Consider the following 16,308-nt stretch of genomic DNA (forward strand, 5'->3'; position numbering starts at 1 on the left):
TATATATATATATATTAACTATACATAACCCTTAATAACCCTAACCCCAGGACTCTGGTACCTCTACTACACGGTAAGAACACAGCTATATATATATTAACTATACATAACCCTTAATAACCCTAACCCCAGGACTCTGGTACCTCTACTACACGGTAAGAACCCAGCTATATATATTAACTATACATAACCCTTAATAACCCTAACCCCAGGACTCTGGTACCTCTACTATACGATAAGAACACAGCTATATATATTAACTATACATAACCCTTAATAACCCTAACCCCAGGACTCTGGTACCTCTACTACACGGTAAGAACACAGCTATATATATTAACTATACATCACCCTTAATAACCCTAACCCCAGGACTCTGGTACCTCTACTACACGGTAAGAACACAGCTATATATATTAACTATACATAACCCTTAATAACCCTAACCCCAGGACTCTGGTACCTCTACTACACGGTAAGAACCCAGCTATATATATTAACTATACATAACCCTAACCCCAGGACTCTGGTACCTCTACTATACGATAAGAACACAGCTATATATATTAACTATACATAACCCTTAATAACCCTAACCCCAGGACTCTGGTACCTCTACTATACGGTAAGAACACAGCTATATATATTAACTATACATAACCCTTAATAACCCTAACCCCAGGACTCTGGTACGACTACTACACGCTAAGAACACAGCTATATATATTAACTATACATAACCCTTAATAACCCTAACCCCAGGACTCTGGTACGACTACTACACGGTAAGAACCCAGCTATATATATTAACTATACATCACCCTTAATAACCCTAACCCCAGGACTCTGGTACCTCTACTACACGGTAAGAACCCAGCTATATATATTAACTATACATAACCCTTAATAACCCTAACCCCAGGACTCTGGTACCTCTACTACACGGTAAGAACACAGCTATATATATTAACTATACATCACCCTTAATAACCCTAACCCCAGGACTCTGGTACCACTACTACACGCTAAGAACCCAGCTATATATATTAACTATACATAACCCTTAATAACCCTAACCCCAGGACTCTGGTACCACTACTACACGGTAAGAACCCAGCTATATATATTAACTATACATAACCCTTAATAACCCTAACCCCAGGACTCTGGTACCTCTACTATACGGTAAGAACACAGCTACAGTAATTATTAGTTAAAGATAATGAGGGTATTTTTTAGGACTGGGGACAGTCTCACTCCCTTCGTATTTCTATATTTCCAGCTGTATTGTTTAGATGGTAAAGTGTTGGATAAAGATTGTCCCGTGGGGCTCAGTTGGTAGTGGATGGTGCTTGCAACCGCAGGGTTGTGGGTTTGATTCCCATGGCGGACCAGTATGAGAACTATGTGTACTCACTACTGTAAGTGGATACGTTTTATTTAAATGAAGGACTAAAATGTACCAGATGATTGGGAGGTGGAGTCTAAGGGCAGTGGGCGGGATTCCAACCAGCTGGAACCACTGGACCACACAGGACACAACTAGTAGGAATTCTGGTTAATGACAACAGAATGTGATGGTAGTTACAAGGCTTTTGTTTTATGCTGGACAATGGCACTTACACTGAGTGGACAAAGCATTAGGAACACCTTCCTGATATTGAGTTACAGCTCCCTTTTGCCCTCAGAAAAGCCTCGATTTGTCGGGCATGGACTCTACAAGGTGTCGAAAGCGTTCCACAGGGATGCTGGTCCACTTTTGACTCCAATGCTTCCCACAGTTGTGTCAAGTTGGCTTGATGTCCTTTGGGTGGTGGACCATTCTTGATACACACAGGAAACTGTTGCGCAGGGAAAAACCCAGCAGCGTTGCAGTTCTTGACAAAAACCGGTGCACCTACTACCATACCCCGTTCAAAGGCACTTAAATATTTTGTCTTGTCCATTCACCCTCTGAATGGCACACATTCTCAACTGTCTCAAGGCTTAAAAATCCTTCTTTAACCTGTCTCCTCCCCTTCATCTACACTGATTGAAGTGGATTTAACAAGTGACATCAATAAGGGATCATAGCTTTCACCTGGATTCACCTGGTCAGTCCATGTCATGGAAAGAGCAGGTGTTCTTAATGTTTTGTTCAGTGTATAATTCACATGCTGAATATTGAATCTCCCTCTCTCTCTTTCCTCTGTCTGCTCTCTCTCCTCTCTCCCTCGGTCTCCCTCTCTGTCTCTGTGTGTGTCCTCTGTCAGGGTGATTCTATCCGTAGTAAAGGAGAAGAGTTGAGGCTGAAGGCTCCTCTAGAGCATATCAACCTTCACCTGAGAGAAGGAGCTGTCATACCTACACAGGTAAACAGACAATAGGTCGTCAAGTAGCTGGATCATCCATATTATTGGGGCTCCCGAGGAGGCGCAGCGGTCTATCAGTGCTAGAGGCGTCACTACAGACCCTGGTTCGATACCAGGCTGTATCACAACCGGCTGTGATTGGTAGCCCCATAGGGCGGCGCACAATTGGCCCAGCGTCATTAGGGTTTGGCCTGGGGTAGGCTGTCATTGTAAATAAGAATTTGTTCTTAACTGACTTGCCTAGTTAAATAAAGGTTAAATCAGAATTATTATGACAGAGTTTCTAGAGGATTAATAAGAAGATGTCACAAAGTGGATGGTCAGGCATCTATATCGAAATAATAAATCACTGTGTATGTCTCTATTCCTCTTTCTCTCTCTTTCGTTCTCTGTGTGTCGCTCCGTGTCTGTGTGTCTCTGTGCGTGTCGCTCCCTGTGTCTGCGTGTCGCTCCCTGTGTCTGCGTGTCGCTCCCTGTGTCTGCGTGTCGCTCCCTGTGTCGCTCCCTGTGTCTGTGCGTGTCGCTCCCTTTGTAGCGTCCCAACACAACCCTGTTTGTGAGCAGTGGTCAGCCGCTCCACCTCGTGTCCAGTCTGTCTGAAGACGGCTCGGCCGGAGGAGAGCTGTTCTGGGACGACGGAGAGACCATCGACACCTTGGAGACTGACCAGTACGCTCACATAGTGTTCACTGTGGTGAAGGTACGCTCCGACCACTACAGACCAGTACGTCACATAGTGTTCACTGTGGTGAAGGTACGCTCCGACCACTACAGACCAGTACGCTCACATAGTGTTCACTGTGGTGAAGGTACGCTCCGACCACTACAGACCAGTACGTCACATAGTGTTCACTGTGGTGAAGGTACGCTCCGACCACTACACAACCATAATACAACACAACCACTTGATAAACTACTGTACACAGTGACTACTGTCGTCAAAGAATGGTTCTACCACTACTAACGCTATAGCCGTGACAGCTGGTTCTACCACTACTAACGCTATAGCCGTGACAGCTGGTTCTACCACTACTAACGCTATAGCCGTGACAGCTGGTTCTACCACTACTAACGCTATAGCCGTGACAGCTGGTTCTACCACTACTAACGCTATAGCCGTGACAGCTGGTTCTACCACTACTAACGCTATAGCCGTGACAGCTGGTTCTACCACTACTAACGCTATAGCCGTGACAGCTGGTTCTACCACTACTAACGCTATAGCCGTGACAGCTGGTTCTACCACTACTAACGCTATAGCCGTGACAGCTGGTTCTACCACTACTAACGCTATAGCCGTGACAGCTGGTTCTACCACTACTAACGCTATAGCCGTGACAGCTGGTTCTACCACTACTAACGCTATAGCCTTCTTCTCTTCCTATTGTGTTCTAGAACACGATGACATCGGAGGTGCTGCACGACCACGTGGAGGCTTCCTACATCACCGTGGAAACAGCCTCCTTCTATGGCGTGAAGGTGGAGCCTACCACGGTCACGGTCAACTCCCAGGATGCTGCATTCACCTACAGAGCCAATCAGGTGAGGCTTGGTGTCAGGAGTCAGGTTAAGTGTTTTATAAAGTTCAGATAATGTTTTAGAGCAGCCGTACTCACAATAAAACATTTTATAAAGTTCAGATAATGTTTTAGAGCAGCCGTACTCACAATAAAACATTTTATAAAGTTCAGATAATGTTTTAGAGCAGCCGTACTCACAATAAAACATTTTATAAAGTTCAGATAATGTTTTAGAGCAGCCGTACTCACAATAAAACATTTTTTTAAAGGAATGTATGTACCTCCCGAGTGGCGCAGTGGTCTAAGGCACTGATCAGTGCTAGAGGCGTCACCTCTGATCCGGGTTCGATCCCGGGCTGTGTCGCAGTCAGCCGTGACCGGGAGACCAGCGTCGTCCGGGTTAGGGGAGGGTTTGTCCGGCTGGGATGTCCTTGTCTCATCGCGCTCTAGCGACTCCTTGTGGGGGGCCGGGCGCAGTGCACGCTGACTTCGGTTGTCAGCTGGTACATTGTTTCTTCCGACTGTGTCAAGAAGCAGTGTGGCTTGGCGGGGTCATGTTTTGGAGGACGCATGCTTCTCGACCTTCGCCTCTCCCGAGTCCTTACGAGAGTTGCAGTGATGGGACAAGGCTAACTACCAATTTGGCTATCACGAAGAAGAGGATAAAAAAACTAAGGAATGTAGTCGGGCTTTCAATTGAATGCTGTTGAGAGTTGTAATAGTAGGAAGCACAAGGTGCCATGTGTAAATGTGGTAGTGGTGCTGCTGCATGGACAGTTCTCTCATGTCATTCACTGACTGACCTTAGACAGCTGTTTATAACCTGTCAGGAATCTCCAGTTGATCTACTTCTAGCCCACGTTACAGCTGTTTATAACCTGTCAGGAATCTCCAGTTGATCTACTTCTAGCCCACGATACAGCTGTTTATAACCTGTCAGGAATCTCCAGTTGATCTACTTCTAGCCCACGATACAGCTGTTTATAACCTGTCAGGAATCTCCAGTTGATCTACTTCTAGCCCACGATACAGCTGTTTATAACCTGTCAGGAATCTCCAGTTGATCTACTTCTAGCCCACGATACAGCTGTTTATAACCTGTCAGGAATCTCCAGTTGATCTACTACTAGCCCACGTTAGATAGATAGCTGCTTATTCCAACTTACCTTCCCAAATACACCATTGATGTTGTTAAGTCAACAGGTATTATTTGAACACACTTAAGACATGGTAAACTGGGTAGACATAACCTTAGACCTAAAAAATATACACTACATGATCAAAAGTATGTGGACACCTGCTGTCCAACATCTCATTTCAAAATCATGGGCATTAATATTTAGGTGGTCCCCCCCTTTGCTACTATAACAGCCTCCACTCTTCTTTTTAAGTTAAATTTTTTGTACTTTGACCCCTTTTATTCTCCCCAATTTCGTGATATCCAATTGGTAGTTAGTCTTGTCCCATCGCTGCAACTCCCGTATGGACTCGGGAGAGGCGACGGTCGAGAGCCGTGCGTCCTTCAAAACAAGACCCCAACAAGCCCCACTGCTTCTTGACACAGTGGTCGCTTAACCCGGAAGCCAACCGTACCAATGTGTCGGAGGAAACGCCGTACACCTGGCGACCATGTCAGCGTGGCCTGCCACAGGAGTCACTAGAGCGCGATGGGACAAGGACATCCCAGCCGGCCAAACCCTCCCCTAACCCGGACGACGCTGGGCCAATTGTGTGTCACCTCATGGGTCTCCCAGTGCGACACATGCAGTGCCTTAGACTGCTCCGCCACTCGGGAGACCCCCAGCCTCCAGTCTTCTGGGAAGGCTTTCCACTAGATGTTGGAACATTGCTGCGGGGACTTGCTTCCATTCAGCCACAAGAGCATTAGTGAGGTTGGGCACTGATGTTGGGCGATTAGACCTGGCTCACAGTCGGCGTTCCAATTCATCACAAAGGTGTTCGATGGGGTTGAGGTCAGGGCTCTGTACAGGCTAGTCATGTTGTTTCACACCAATCTCGACAAACCATTTCTGAATGGACCTCGCTTTGTGCACGGGGGGCATTGTCATGCTGAAACAGGAAAGGGCCTTCCTCAAACTGTTGGAAGCACAGAATCATCTAGAATGTCATTTTATGCTGGGGCGTTGAGATTTCCATTCGCTGGAACTAAGGGGCCTAGCCTGAACCATGAAAAACAGCCCCAGACCATTATTCTTCCTCCACCAAACTTTACAGTTGGCACTATGCATTGGTGGCAGGTAGCATTGTCCTGGCATCCGCCAAACCCAGATTCGTCCTTCGGACTGCTAGATGGTGAAGCGTGACTCATCACTCCAGAGAACACGTTTCCACTGCTCCAGAGTCCAATGGCGGCGAGCTTTACACCACTCCAGCTGACTCTTGGTATTGCGCGTGGTGAACTTAGGCTTGTGTGCGGCTGCTCGGCCATGGAAACCCATTTCACAAAGCTCACGACAAACAGTTCTTGTGCTGACGTTGCTTCCAGAGGCAGTTTGGAACTTGGTAGTGAGTGTTGCAGCCGAGGACAGATGATTTTTACATGCTTCAGCACTCGACGGTCCCGTTCTGCTGAGCCCTTGTTGCTCCTAGATGTTTCCACTTCACAATAACAGCACTTAAAGTTGACCGGGGCAGCTCTAGCAGGGCTGAAATTTGACTGACTTGTTGGAAAGGTGGCATCTTATGACGGTGCCACGTTGAAAGTCACCGAGCTCTTCAGTAAGTCTTTTCTACTGCCAATATTTGTGTATGGAGATTGCAAGGCTGTGTGCTGGATTTTATACACCTATCAGCAAGGAGTGTGGCTGAAATAGGTGTGTATAGGTGTGTGTGTGTGTGTGTGTGTGTGTGTGTGTGTGTGTGTGTGTGTGTGTTTGTGTTTGTTTCCACCAACAAAAGGTGTGTGAACAGTTTAGGGTCGCATGGGTGTGAGCTGGGGGTTTGTTTGTTCACCGACAAGGCTGATAAATAACAATATCCATCCTGACCTTTGCCCCCTAGGAAATGTGTGAGTTGAGTCTCCCCATGTTTAGAGAAAATGATATCTGTAGTTTCTTATTAATGTATTTCTCTGTTTCTCAATTTGTCTCCCTCCCTCTAGGTGTTGACTGTAACAGACCTAGGACTGAATCTCAGCCAGAACTTCACCATCAGTTGGATCTAACAGGTTTTCCCAAAAATGGGAATTCTGACCTTTGGAATGTTGGTTTTCCTTCCCTGACGGTCTCCACTGCTTTACTGCCCATGTCTGTGACCCAAATGGCACCCTATTCCCTATATGGTGTACTATCAGGGCTCAAAAGACACTCACTATAGGACACGCACCATATGTTGCTCCGGGTAGAGTTGAATCCTAACCTGAACCATTAGATACTAACCTAACCACTGATCTACGACCAGATTACCCTCCTAAAATCCTAACCTGAACCATTAGATACTAACCTAACCACTGATCTAGGACCAGTCCTAAAACCAGTGTCTAGGACTGGGTTCCCCAACTGGCGGCCAACTGATTTTATTTGACCCCCCCCCCCCAAGTTTTCTGAGGAGCAATTAAAAAAAAATAATCAAAATAATAGTTCATTTTTATTGTTCGACATAAAAAAACTGTAACACCAGTTATTTTTATTTTGGAAATCTGTTCCCAAGTATTCCCATGCACAATAGAGAGACACGTGATTGTATACAAATGTAGGCAACGTTTGAAATGATTATGTTTTAGTCAAATTTATTATATCTGTTTGTTTGGGCTTGTTGCAGTGAAATTACAGTCTACAAATGATTTGTAATTATATTCCGGCCCCAACTATCCGCTCACGAAAAAAATCGGCCCTTGGCTACTACTTCCTCCCTGTCTGAATCTAGTTGATGATCCCTGGTCTAGGGGACTACTTCCTCCCTGTCTGAATCTAGTTGATGATCCCTGGTCTTAGGGGACTACTTCCTCCCTGTATGAATCTAGTTGATGATCCCTGGTCTTATGGGACTACTTCCTCCCTGTCTGAATCTAGTTGATGATCCCTGGTCTAGGGGACTACTTCCTCCCTGTCTGAATCTAGTTGATGATCCCTGGTCTAGGGGACTACTTCCTCCCTGTCTGAATCTAGTTGATGATCCCTGGTCTTAGGGGACTACTTCCTCCCTGTCTGAATCTAGTTGATGATCCCTGGTCTAGGGGACTACTTCCTCCCTGTCTGAATCTAGTTGATGATCCCTGGTCTTAGGGGACTACTTCCTCCCTGTATGAATCTAGTTGATGATCCCTGGTCTAGGGGACTACTTCCGCCCTGTCTGCTGTAACTGTGCCAAAAGTAGCCTGTGTCCCAAATAATACCCTATTCCCTATATAGTGTACTACTAATGACCAGGGCCCTTGTATATAGGGTATAGGGTGCCATTTGAGACATGTATAGTCTCTGTGAAGCTTTATAGTGGTGGTGATGACAGTATTTGTTTTTGCTGATTTATGATATAAACATCTATGAAAAATGACATTTTATATAGTATTTAAATTATAAATGTCTATAATAATGCACAAACTACCACCACACAGTGTAACCAGCCCAGCCAACAGTACAGCCAGACCCGGTTACCGGGATTTACCTCCCAAAACCACTCCCTTTTCCCAGGATTAATAACATTGAGACACTGATAAATGATGTTAAATGATATGCCCTGTCTGAATCTGGCTTCTAAACGGCCTCTGCATAATGAATCAGCGCTCGGGGTGGGGACAGGCGGGGCCCGTCTCGGGGTGGGGACAGGCGGGGCCCGTCTCGGGGTGGGGACAGGCGGGGCCCGTCTCGGGGTGGGGACAGGCGTGTAGATCTATCAGCTCATCATGGTAACTTTTTTTCATGTGACAGGTAGGCCTACATTTGCTGAGGCGCAGCCTATGCTACAGTAATATAAAGACTGAATAAGTATCTAATTTACCCATCTCTATTTTTATTGCGGCTGCAGAGTTTTTTCAAACTGCCTGTAACTCGAATATCGTTGCTTTAAATCAGTGCATGAAATATTATGAAAGGTATTTGTCAGCTTGCTAATTATACAAAAGGCCCTATTATATTTCAAAGTTAAAATAAAATCCACTAGCCTATACTAGCCGCATGTTCTCTACCTGCTTTATCATGGTTTGAACGATGTGAGTAATTCCAGTCCATATAATACAGTATAATACAGTACAGTAATACAGTTCACACTCAAAAAGCCTACTGGAGCTAGTTTCATTTATTTAGCCAACAGAGCATATAGCTAGCTACATCTATGGGCTTTTCTGTTTTTCTGTCGTGCAGTAGCCTATATCATATATGTATTGGATAACGGCACAATCTTTTGGGATTTTTTGGTCTTGGGCTCATTAAATGTCTTTAATGTAGGGCTCATTAAATGTCTTTAATGTAGGGCTCATTAAATGTCTTTAATGTAGGGCTCATTAAATGTCTTTAATGTAGGGCTCATTAAATGTCTTTAATGTAGGGCTCATCGGGCTCCGGTAGCATCAGGCTTGAATATTTTTTTATCAAAGCTCTAATCAAATCCAGACAGGTCTGTTTATATGCTTTATAATGCTTTTGAATGACCGTTCTGGTTTGGACTGGAATTACTGGTTTAGTCGGTAGGAAAGTGATTTATTCTCGGGATGGAACATTTGTAAAATACTGTGAAAATATTAAACCGTAAGCCAGACGCCAGCATTCGTTTGAAAGGCCTCCTGTGTATTTTACTGGTTAGTAGTAAAATATGAAGTCTACTAGTTCTGCCACTGGTCATTACTACAGTAAAGAGCCAACTTTTATTTGCTGTTTTCATTTCTCAGAGGAAAGGTGAAGATGTGCAATAAAAAGGAGAGGAACTTTTCTTTACCTCAGAACAAGACTAGAATGGGGTGAAATGGATCTTAGTGTATTTGGGGAGTTTCATGATAATAATCAGTGATTGTTGTTATTGATCTTGATATGTACATATTGTTGTTGACAAGCTTGTTTGCACTGAATCAGGACATATTGAAGGTACAGAGAAGTGCCTTACGAATGATCAAACTGTCTTCTACAAAAGCTCTGTTTTAACTCTATTCTAGAATTCTAGTTTCAGAACACCTCTAGAACAGCTCAGTTTTAACTATGTTCTAGAATTCTAGTTTCAGAACACCTCTAGAACAGCTCAGTATTAACTCTGTTCTAGAATTCTAGTTTCAGAACACCTCTAGAACAGCTCTGTTTTAACTCTATTCTAGAATTCTAGTTTCAGAACACCTCTAGAACAGCTCTGTTTTAACTCTGTTCTAGTTTCAGAACACCTCTAGAACAGCTCTACATTGTTCTAAAACTAGAATTCTAGTTTCAGTTGGTTTTCTAACTGCTTTACTGTGACTCTAAAACAGGGTCTTTCTCTCTAAAACACTGAATAATGATATTCAAGGCTTTTTAAAGTATTGTCAAGCTTTCTTAGACATACAGTTGTCTTTACTAGATAATGAAAGAGGATTGTAGTTGACATTTGAAGTATTATGGTAATGCAACGTTTGAAATTGATTGGTTGAAATGTTGTTTGACAAATTTGTTTTTGTTCTATTCAAGTGGTAAAATGAAAACTATGTAAGGGAAGACTTGCCTTATGTTGGTCAGTTCTGCCAGTGGGTGTATCTATCTGGCATGAATATTACAATGATTGTTGATGCTGTAATGCCTGCCTCTCCATTTCCATTTGTGTTAAGTTGATTGGGACATGCTCAGACATGCTCATTTCAAATGATAACTTGATTAAATATGAATCCTGACTCCCATGTGTCTGTTGAGATCTGTTTCTCCAATGGATGGATTGGATGGGAGGGACCTATATTACCTGGGTGTAATTTAGTTTAATCCAGGTATTACTACTGCTTGGCTGGAACAGAATCCTGCACCCATCAAATATGCCCTTTTCTTTCATTCCATTGTCCTCTAATCATTTTTGTTGTGTGGGGGGGGGGGGTAGATTGTGGTTTCTATCACTGTAATTGTCTGCATCATTTCCAATCCCCAATATATTTATTTTGTAAATATATACAGCACCAGTCAGAAGTTTGGACACAAACCCTGGAATGAGTAGGTTTCTTAATTTTACTATTTTCTACATTGTAGAATAATGAAGACATCAGAACTATGAAATAACACATGGAATCATGTAGTAACCAAAAGTTTTCAACAAAGCAAAATATATTTGAGATTCTTCAAAGTAGCCATCCTTTGCCTTTGACAGCTTTGCACACTCTCAATCCGCTTCATGAGGTAGTTACCTGGAATGTATTTCAATTAAGAGGTGTACCTTGTTAATTTGTGGAATTTATTTCCTTAATGTGAAGGATACGCCCCTTTTTGTTCCTCAATTTTCACCTAAAATGACATGCCCAAATCTAACAGCCTGTAGCAAGGATATGCATATTCTTGATACCATTTCAAAGAGAACACTTTGAACTTTCTGGAAATGTGAAATGAATGTAGGAGAATAACAGAATAGATCTGGTAAAAGATAATCCAAAGAAAGAAACTATCGTTCTTTAAAAAAAAAAATGGTACCATCTTTGAAACGCAAGAGAAAGGCCGAAATGTATTATTTCAGCCCAGGTGCAATTTAGATGTTGTCCACTAGATGGCAGCAGTGCACGTGCAACGTTTTAGACTGATCCAATGAACCATTGCATGTCCATTAAAAATGTTGTATGAAGACTGCTCAAATGTGCCTAATGTTTAATAACTTTTCATGTTCAAAATTGGGCACTCTCCTAAAACAAAAGCATGGTATTCTTTCACTGTAATAGCTACTGTAAATTGGACAGTGCAGTTAGATTTACAAGAATTTAAGCTTTCTGCCCATATCAGATATGTGTATCCTGGGAAATGTTCTTGTTACTTACAACCTCATGCTAATCGCATTAGCCTACGTTAGCTCAACCGTCCCGTGGAAGGGACACCGATCCCGAAGAAGTTTTAATGCGTTTGAGCCAATCACTTGTGTTGTGACAAGGTAGGGTTGGTATACAGAAGATAGCCCTATTTGGTAAAATACCATATTATGGCAAGAACAGCTAAAATAAGCAAAGAGAAACGACAGTCCATCATTACTTTAATAAGACATGGTCAGTCAATACGGAAAATTTCAAGAACTTTGAAAGCTTATTCAAGTGCAGTCACAAAAACCATCAAGCGCTATGATGAAACTGTCTCTCATGAGGACCGCCACAGGAGTCCGCTACAGGAATCAGCTACAGGACCGCTACATGAATCAGGCCTTCATGGTCGAATTGCTGCAAAGAAACCACTACTAAAGGACACCGATAAGAAAAAGAGACTTGCTTGGGCCAAGAAACACGAGCAATGGACATTAGACCGGTGGAAGTCTGTCCTTTGGCCTGATGAGTCCAAATTTGAGATTTTTGGTTCCAACTGTCGTGTCTTTGTGAGACGCAGAGTAGGTGAACGGATGATCTCCGCATGTGTGTTTCCCACTGTGAAGCACGGAGGTGGTGGTGTGGGGGTGTTTTGCTGGTGACACTGTCTGTGATTTATTTAGAATTCAAGGCACACTTATCCAGCATGGCTACCACAGCATTCTGCAGTGATACGCCATCTCATCTGGTTTGCACTTAGTGGGACTATCATTTGTTTTTCAACAGGACAATGACCCAAAACACACCTCCAGGCTGTGTAAGGGCTATTTGACCATGAAGAAGAGTGATAGAGTGCTGCATCAGACGACCCGGGCTGTGGGAACTCCTTCAAGACTGTTGGAAAAGCATTCCAGGTGACTACCTCATGAAGCTGGTTGAGAGAAGTGTGCAAAAGTGTCAAGGCAAAGAGTGGCTACTTTGAAGAATCTCAAATATAAAGTATATTTTGATTTGTTTAACACTTTTTTAGTTACATCATGATTCCGTATGTTATTTCATCAGCTTCTTGATATGCCACACCTGTCAGGTGGAATAATTATCTTGTCAAAAGAGAAATGTTCACTAACAGGGATGTAAACTTTGAGATAAGAATTTTGTAGGTATGGAATATTCCTGGGGTCTTTTATTTCAGCTCATGAAACATGGGACCAACACTTTACATGTTGCATTTATATTTTTGTTCAGTGTGTGTGTACACACACACACACACACACACACAGTGTATTTGGAAAGTATTGACTTTTTCCACATTTTGATACAGCCTTATTCTGAAATTGATTTAAAAAATACTCAATCGACACACAATACCCCGTAATGACAAAGCGAAAAAACATAAATACCATATTTACATAAGTATTCAGACCCTTTGCTATGATCCTGTTTCCATTGATCATCCTTGAGATGTTTCTACAACTTGGAGTCCACCTGTGGTAAATTCAACTGACTGGACATGATTTGGAAAGGCACACACCTGTCTATATAAGGTCCCACAGTTGACCTCGTCAGAGCAAAAACCAAGGCATGGGGTCGAAAGAATTGTCCGTAGAGCTCTGAGACAGTATTGTGTCGAGGCACAGATCTGGGGATGGGTACCAAAAAATGTCTGCAGCATTGAAGGTCCCCAAGAACACAGTGGCCTCCATCATTCTTAAATGGAAGAAGTTTGGAACCACCAAGACTCTTCCGAGAGCTGGCCGCCCGGCCAAACTGAGCAATCAGGGAGAAGGGCCTTGGTCAGGGAGGTAACCAAGATCCCGATGGTCACTCTGACAGAGGTCCAGAGTTCCTCTGTGGAGATGGCGGTACCTTCCAGAAGGACAACCATCTCCGCAGCACTTCACCAATCAAGCCTTTATGGTAGAGTGGCCAGACGGAAGCCACTCCTCAGTAAAAGGCACATGACAGCGCACTTGGAGTTTGCTAAAAGGCACCTAAAGGACTCTCAGATCATGAAAAACAAGATTCTCTGGTCTGATGAAACCAAGATTGAACTCTTTGGCCTGAATGCTAAGCGTCACATCTGGAGGAAACCTGGCACCATCTCTACGGTGAATCATGGTGGTGGCAGCATAGTGATGTAGGGATGTTTTTCAGCGGCAGGGATTGGGAGACTAGTTAGGATTGAAGGAAAGATGAACGGAGCAAAGTACAGAGAGATCCTTGATGAAAACCTTCTCCAGAGCACTCAGGACCTGAGACTGGGGCGAAGGTTCACCTTCCAACAGGACAACGACCCTAAGTACACAGCCAAGACAATGCAGGAGTGGCTTCGGGACAAGTGTCTGAATGTCCTTGAGTGGCCCAACCAGAGCCCGGACTTGAACCCGATCTAACATCTATGGAGAGAACTGAAAATAACTGTACAGCGACGCTCCCCATCCAACCTGACCGAGTTTGAGAGGATCTGCAGAGAAGAATGGAGAAACTTCCAAATACAGGTGTGCCAAGGTTGTAGAGTCATTTCCAAGAATACTTGAGGCTGTAATCGATGCCAAAGGTGCTTCAACAAAGTACTGGGTAAAGGGTCTGAATACTTATGTATATGTGATATTTCAGTTTTCTTTTTCTTTTTTATAAATTTGCAAACATTTCAAAAAACTGTTTTTGCTTTGTTATTTATGAGGTATTGTGTTTAGATTGATGAGGGGGAAAAACAATATTCAATTTTAGAACAAGGCTGTGACGTAACATAATGTGGAAAAAGTGAAGGGGTCTGAATACTCTCTGAATGCACTGTATATTTTTTTGTATTATTTTCCCCCTAACCCTACCACCCCTCTCCTAACCCTACCACCCCTCTCCTAACACTACCACCCCTCCCCTAACCCTACCACCCCTCTCCTAACCCTACCACCCCTCTCCTAACCCTACCACCCCTCCCCTAACACTACCACCCCTCCCCTAACCCTACCACCCCTCCCCTAACCCTACCACCCCTCTCCTAACCCTACCACCCCTCTCCTAACCCTACCACCCCTCTCCTAACACTACCACCCCTCTCCTAACCCTACCACCCCTCTCCTAACCCTACCACCCCTCTCCTAACACTACCACCCCTCCCCTAACCCTACCACCCCTCTCCTAACCCTACCACCCCTCTCCTAACCCTACCACCCCTCCCCTAACCCTACCACCCCTCCCCCTACCCTACCACCCCTCTCCTAACACTACCACCCCTCTCCTAACCCTACCACCCCTCCCCTAACCCTACCACCCCTCTCATAACCCTACCACCCCTCTCCTAACACTACCCCCCCTCCCCTTACACTACCACCCCTCTCCTAACCCTACCACCCCTCTCCTAACTCTACCACCCCTCCCCTAACCCTACCACCCCTCTCATAACCCTACCACCCCTCTCCTAACACTACCCCCCCCTCCCCTTACACTACCACCCCTCTCCTAACCCTACCACCCCTCTCCTAACTCTACCACCCCTCTCCTAACCCTACCACCCCTCTCCTAACACTACCTCTCCTAACCCTACCACTCCTAACCCTACTACCCCTCTCCTAACCCTCCCACCCCTCTCCTAACCCTCCCAACCCTCTCCTAACCCTACCACCCCGCTCCTACCCCTACCACCCCTCTCCTAACACTACCCCTACCACCCCTCTCCTAACCCTACCACCCCTCTCCTAACCCTACCACCCCTCTCCTAACCCTACCACCCTCTCCTACCACCCCTCTCCTAACCCTACCACCCCTCTCCTAACCCTACCACCCCTCTCCTAACTGGAGTAAACTAATGGACAACAACACTTAGGCTTCTACTTCCAGCTTCTACTATATATATATATTTGACAGTAGTTATCTTTTGCTCATTTTTAGTTCCATCCTTCAGCTCCACTCAACCCCTCTCATCTATCTCTGAAGACCTTCCAGTCCCATCCTTCAGCTCCACTCAACCCCTCATCTATCTCTGAAGACCTTCCAGTCCCAGCCTTCAGCTCCCCTCAACCCCTCTCATCTATCTCTGAAGACCTTCCAGTCCCATCCTTCAGCTCCCCTCAACCCCTCATCTATCTCTGAAGACCTTCCAGTCCCATCCTTCAGCTCCCCTCAACCCCTCATCTATCTCTGAAGACCTTCCAGTCCCATCCTTCAGCTCCCCTCAACCCCTCATCTATCTCTGAAGACCTTCCAGTCCCATCCTTCAGCTCCCCTCAACCCCTCTCATCTATCTCTGAAGACCTTCCAGTCCCATCCTTCAGCTCCCCTCAACCCCTCATCTATCTCTGAAGACCTTCCAGTTTAGATTTCTACTGGTCATATTTTCCCACTGTGTTGTGATGTTTCACAAAAGTTCTGAACATTTCTTGTCCTCCAAGAGTTTCTGAATCTTCTCTCTCCCTCATCGGTCTTCGCTGGCTCAGTTGGTCCTCATGAGCCACTGACATATGTTCACCTGTAGAGGGCGCTGTGCTGTCACAATTCAACCCCCTTACTGTTCTAGGTACAGTTTGGTGTCGTCTTCCCCACTAAA

At 44.6% G+C, this 16,308-nt stretch overlaps 1 protein-coding gene across 1 annotated transcript in view; it reads left to right on the forward strand.

The window, feature by feature from the left end:
- Positions 1-10,673, forward strand: part of LOC106595381 (lysosomal alpha-glucosidase) — a 40,801-nt gene extending 30,128 nt beyond the window's left edge. The window contains exons 18-21 of the mRNA XM_082967477.1: positions 2,253-2,351; positions 2,887-3,051; positions 3,747-3,893; positions 6,993-10,673. Coding sequence (XP_082823603.1) covers positions 2,253-2,351; positions 2,887-3,051; positions 3,747-3,893; positions 6,993-7,055 — 474 coding nt within the window. The 3' untranslated portion in view covers positions 7,056-10,673. The remainder of the gene's footprint in view (positions 1-2,252; positions 2,352-2,886; positions 3,052-3,746; positions 3,894-6,992) is intronic.
- The last annotated feature ends 5,635 nt before the right edge of the window (positions 10,674-16,308 follow it).

The sequence above is a fragment of the Salmo salar genome, chromosome 02 (genome assembly GCF_965601325.2).
Source record: "Salmo salar chromosome 02, fSalSal1, whole genome shotgun sequence".
Lineage (NCBI taxonomy): Eukaryota > Metazoa > Chordata > Actinopteri > Salmoniformes > Salmonidae > Salmo > Salmo salar.